The sequence below is a fragment of the Penaeus vannamei genome, chromosome 14 (assembly GCF_042767895.1).
Source record: "Penaeus vannamei isolate JL-2024 chromosome 14, ASM4276789v1, whole genome shotgun sequence".
NCBI lineage: Eukaryota > Metazoa > Arthropoda > Malacostraca > Decapoda > Penaeidae > Penaeus > Penaeus vannamei.
The window spans coordinates 15,368,104-15,372,201 of NC_091562.1; the positions used below are offsets into that span (position 1 = coordinate 15,368,104).

General features: G+C 48.3%; 1 protein-coding gene across 1 annotated transcript in view; it reads right to left on the reverse strand.

Annotated features, from left to right (window-relative positions):
- Positions 1-1,877, reverse strand: part of LOC113804448 (uncharacterized) — a 1,912-nt gene extending 35 nt beyond the window's left edge. The window contains exons 1-4 of the mRNA XM_070129438.1: positions 1,082-1,877; positions 853-1,020; positions 576-774; positions 1-449 (exon numbers count right to left, since the gene is read on the reverse strand). The exon at positions 1-449 is cut by the window's left edge and continues 35 nt beyond it. Of these exons, the coding sequence (XP_069985539.1) occupies positions 1-449; positions 576-774; positions 853-1,020; positions 1,082-1,877 (1,612 nt within the window). The remainder of the gene's footprint in view (positions 450-575; positions 775-852; positions 1,021-1,081) is intronic.
- Between the last annotated feature and the right edge of the window lie 2,221 nt (positions 1,878-4,098).

Below are 4,098 nucleotides of genomic sequence, written 5' to 3' on the forward strand. Positions count from 1 at the left end.
TCCTTATGGCGGTGACCTTCTCCTGCGCTGGGTTGATGCCTTGAGAGGTGACAGTGTGGCCTAGGAAAGAGAGCGAAGCCGCGCCGAAGAGACATTTCCCTGGGTTGATCACGACCACTGCTTCTTGCAGTCTGCCGAAGAGGGCGCGGAGATGACGGGCGTGGTCTGCCTCTGAGGCACTGGCGACGAGGATGTCGTCGATGTAGGCGAAGACCCCCTCAAGGCCGCGAGTTACGTCGTTGATAAACCGCTGGAAGGTCTGAGCAGCGTTGCGGAGACCGAAGGGCATCCTGAGAAACTCAAACAGGCCGAACGGTGTAATGACGGCAGTTTTAGGGATGTCCTCAGCGATCGGAATCTGATGGTACGCCCTCACGAGGTCGATCCTCGAGAAGACCGTACAGCCAGACAGCTTGTGGGAGAAGGAGTGCAGGTGCGGCAGCGGGTATCTGTCAGGGGCGGTAATCGTGTTGAGATGACGGTAATCACCGCACGGGCGCCAGTTGCCGTCCTTCTTTTTCACCAAATGCAGAGGGGCCGCTCATTGGCTGCTGGAAGGGCGTATGATCCCCAACTGCATCATGTGGTCGAACTCCGCCTTGGTACTGCGACATCTGTCGGGGGCGAGCGGACGGCAGCGAGAGTTGGCAGGGGGACCATGAGTCACGATGTGGTGACGGACCTCGTGCCGTGGTTGGGTGGCCCAGTTGATCGGCTTGGTCAAGGCCGGGAATTCCCGCAGGATGTTCTTGAAGGCACAAGTCCTGGGAAGCACTGTATATATTAGGGGGGTACTTACCAGAGCCGGTGCAGCGTGCGTGCGGGCCCCGGATTGGTGGATTAGGGCCATACCTTGCAGATCGACCGTCAGACCGTAGTGTGCCATGAAGTCGGCGCCGATGATGGGTTGTAGGACGTCGGCGACGAGGCAGATCCACTGGAATCGTTGGGCGGGCTCGCCTTCCAGCGAGAGGGTCCTCGAACGCTCGACGTAGGTGTTGATGGGGTATGTGTTGGCAGCTTTCAGAGTGCAGGAGTAGGGGAAGCGTTTATCCCTGTGGGAGGCTGGAAGGAGGCTGACCTCGGCCCCTGTGTCGGGAGGAGGAGGCATCTCGGACGTACAATAAACACCTCCGAGGTCCGCGAAAGACAGGCGCGCCCAGTTTCCGCGGCGGTGAAGGAACGCGGAAGCGAGGCTGGCAGAAGGGCGTTGCAGAGCGCCTGATGTCCCGTTCAAAGCGTGGTGGCGAAGGGGTGCGAAAGCGAGGCCGGGAGTGAGAACGTTCCTGTGTGGATATCTTCTGCACGGCCTCGGATAGTGTGGCGACATGGGCTGCAAGGGCTGTCAACGTCACGGCGGTGGTGGTTGCGGCAGACACTGTTGCTATTGACGATGTGGGTGCCCTAGCTACGAGCATCGCGTCGGCTTGCAGGGCAAGTTGCTCCAATGGGGCATCTGACACCAGCAGGATTTGCTGGATATCAGCGGGCAGCCACTTGAGAAAGAGGGAGCGCATGACGTCAGGTGGGAATGTAGTGCCGGTGCGGGTGAGGAGGCGCTGGAAGTGGTGAAGGATTTCTGTGGGGGTACGGTTGTCCGCGGCGTCAGACGACAGGAAGGAGCTTAACACAGTCAGAGGGTTAGGTGCTGCTCGCCTAAGAATGGCCTCCTTAAGCTCGTCGTAAGTGGCGTACCGATGATTGTGCAGGAGGTCGCCGACGGTCAGGAGTTCTGGTGGGAGGTTAGTGACCAGCAGGCGGAATTTTGTGGTCTGGGTGGTTATATTCCTGAGGAGGAATTCCTGCTCCACTTGAAAAAACCATTCCGGCAGGCTGGTCAGAGAGCAGACTGGTAGCATCCTGTGTGTTGCTGACATCTTGTGTAAAAACTTGGTTCATTCCAAGGGTCACCAGTGTTGGGGTTATAAAACCGAACTGGATTTTATCTCTTTATTTGGTGATGAACCAAGCACAAGTGATGTCAGCAACCGTCGTGATGCGAATGATGATTCCGGCTCAGGTCCGGCTGCTCAAGAACCTGACCGGCGATGTTTACTCGGTCAGTTTGGGCGGTCCCGAGGCAGGAGTCGGCCAATCACAGGCCAGGTGCGGGTCTCAATTGATGGCCAATCAGGAACCGCTACAAAAACACCTGCGGAAAGAGTGCGGGCTGCTGTCATCAGACCTTGGTTCTCTATTTTTCTATTCTGAAAGATTCTTTCTATTTTCTAGTATAATAGTTCTGAAGACTAGAAAGTTGTTTATGGACCCTGAGGGGTATTTCTGAAGGTTGTCCTAGTAATTTCAGTGTGGAGGAATAACCACTCAAATAACTTCGATAAGGTCGCTAACGGATATTAGCAATGTATTGTGCGACATGTAAGTAAGCGACCCATAGTTTGGAAAGCAGATGGTTATTGGGGTTTAAAGGTTCGGTCTCGTTTAGTAACAAGGAAAAAGGTTCATGACGTGGCCATCTGTGACATGGCAAAGGTGGCTACTGGGTCGTTCAGTCGCTCTTCGAGATCCATTTAATGGTAAATGTAAATTTATTTGTGTGAATTCGGAATTTAGAAGTGAAACGAAAACTATAATTTTGAAAATTAAAAAAAGGTAAAGTATAATCATTTCTATTAATGTGAAATGTATTTTTTATTGTAATAAATATAAGAGGACGATTTGTTTCGATCTGATCCCACACTAGACCAATCCAAATACTAAGAACCTAATTATTCACAATCAAACACTATTATTATAATAAGCTTCGTAGGTCTGCTTTTTCCTGATTACTCGAGGCAGTTGCTTGATTATCTGGAGTTTCCTATTTAAGTCTTCGACGAGTGACTGCCACTCCGTACTGCCTGCTCCCAGAGATGATAGTTTCTTCTGTCTCCTTTATGTTTAATGGGATTTGTTTTGTAACGTTTCTACAATCTGTAATTCTTTTTGGCTGCTAGATAGCATCTGTACCAAAACCAAGCTTGACCACCTCGTTTAGTCATGTACAGCTACTCAGAATAATACTTTGCCACTAATCAATAAGCTTTTTTAGAAATTTAAAAAAAAGGTTGGGTCATTTGTCACAATACGGGAGGGGACAAGTATTAGGCATTGCCAAACAATTGATAAGGCAGGTGCTAATCACATGCATTATTACTTTATTATCTAATGATTATAGTCACATTCCAATATGATCAAAACAAGGAAAATCAAGATACTAGTAATATATTCATATAATATTTTGTACTCGAACTCCCTGCCGCCAAAATACAGTTTAATCGTCGAGGCATAGTGCCACTTAAATTGGGTGACAAGGAACAGGCACAGTCTTCCTGGGGCTGTTATGAATAGAATAGAAGTGCTCAGAGTCAGGAAACACTATAGCCCTGACTGTTCGGAGGAAAATCTCGTCAAGGCTTTCTACATAGCTACTGCCAGTAAATAGGAAGGACCGACATCCTCCAACTCCCCAACACCACTTGCATTCATCCATCCAAACAACTCTGCGGTGATTCGGCCACTCCTACTCGTGATTACATCCTGTTACTTTAAATACAAAATGTACATATATAAAAGGGTCTTTACATTAATTTCTATTGATACATTTTTCTTCATAATATCAAGTGAAGGAAAGTTGAAATAGGAGGGGTGAGGGTGGGGAGAGTGAAGGTTGTTTTGTCACCTACCAGGTGTTTTCAGAATAAGAGTTTTCTCAGAGGTTTTCTTTATCCCAGAAGGAATGTGGCTTATCTGCATACTGTAGGGCTTATTCCATCCTTTACGGGAATAAAATTATCACTATATGGGTTCTGGAAAAAAAAACAATCGAAGCATTAATCCGAACGAGACAAATTCGAACCCCAAAATACCAACACCTTCGTAACACAATGTTCCATCTCGACATCCCTTCTAACGATCGTTTTGTGTAATTGTAGGTCCATAAAGGATTATATTTCTCCTACATTACGGTGAGGAGGCTGGTGAAGAAGATTCCATTCTTATGACAAAAGTTTTTCCTTTAGACTAGTTGTATGTTTGTATGGTAGGGCAAAAATGTCAGATAACTGGGAAATAATTTGACGTTCCTTTTTTGCTTTG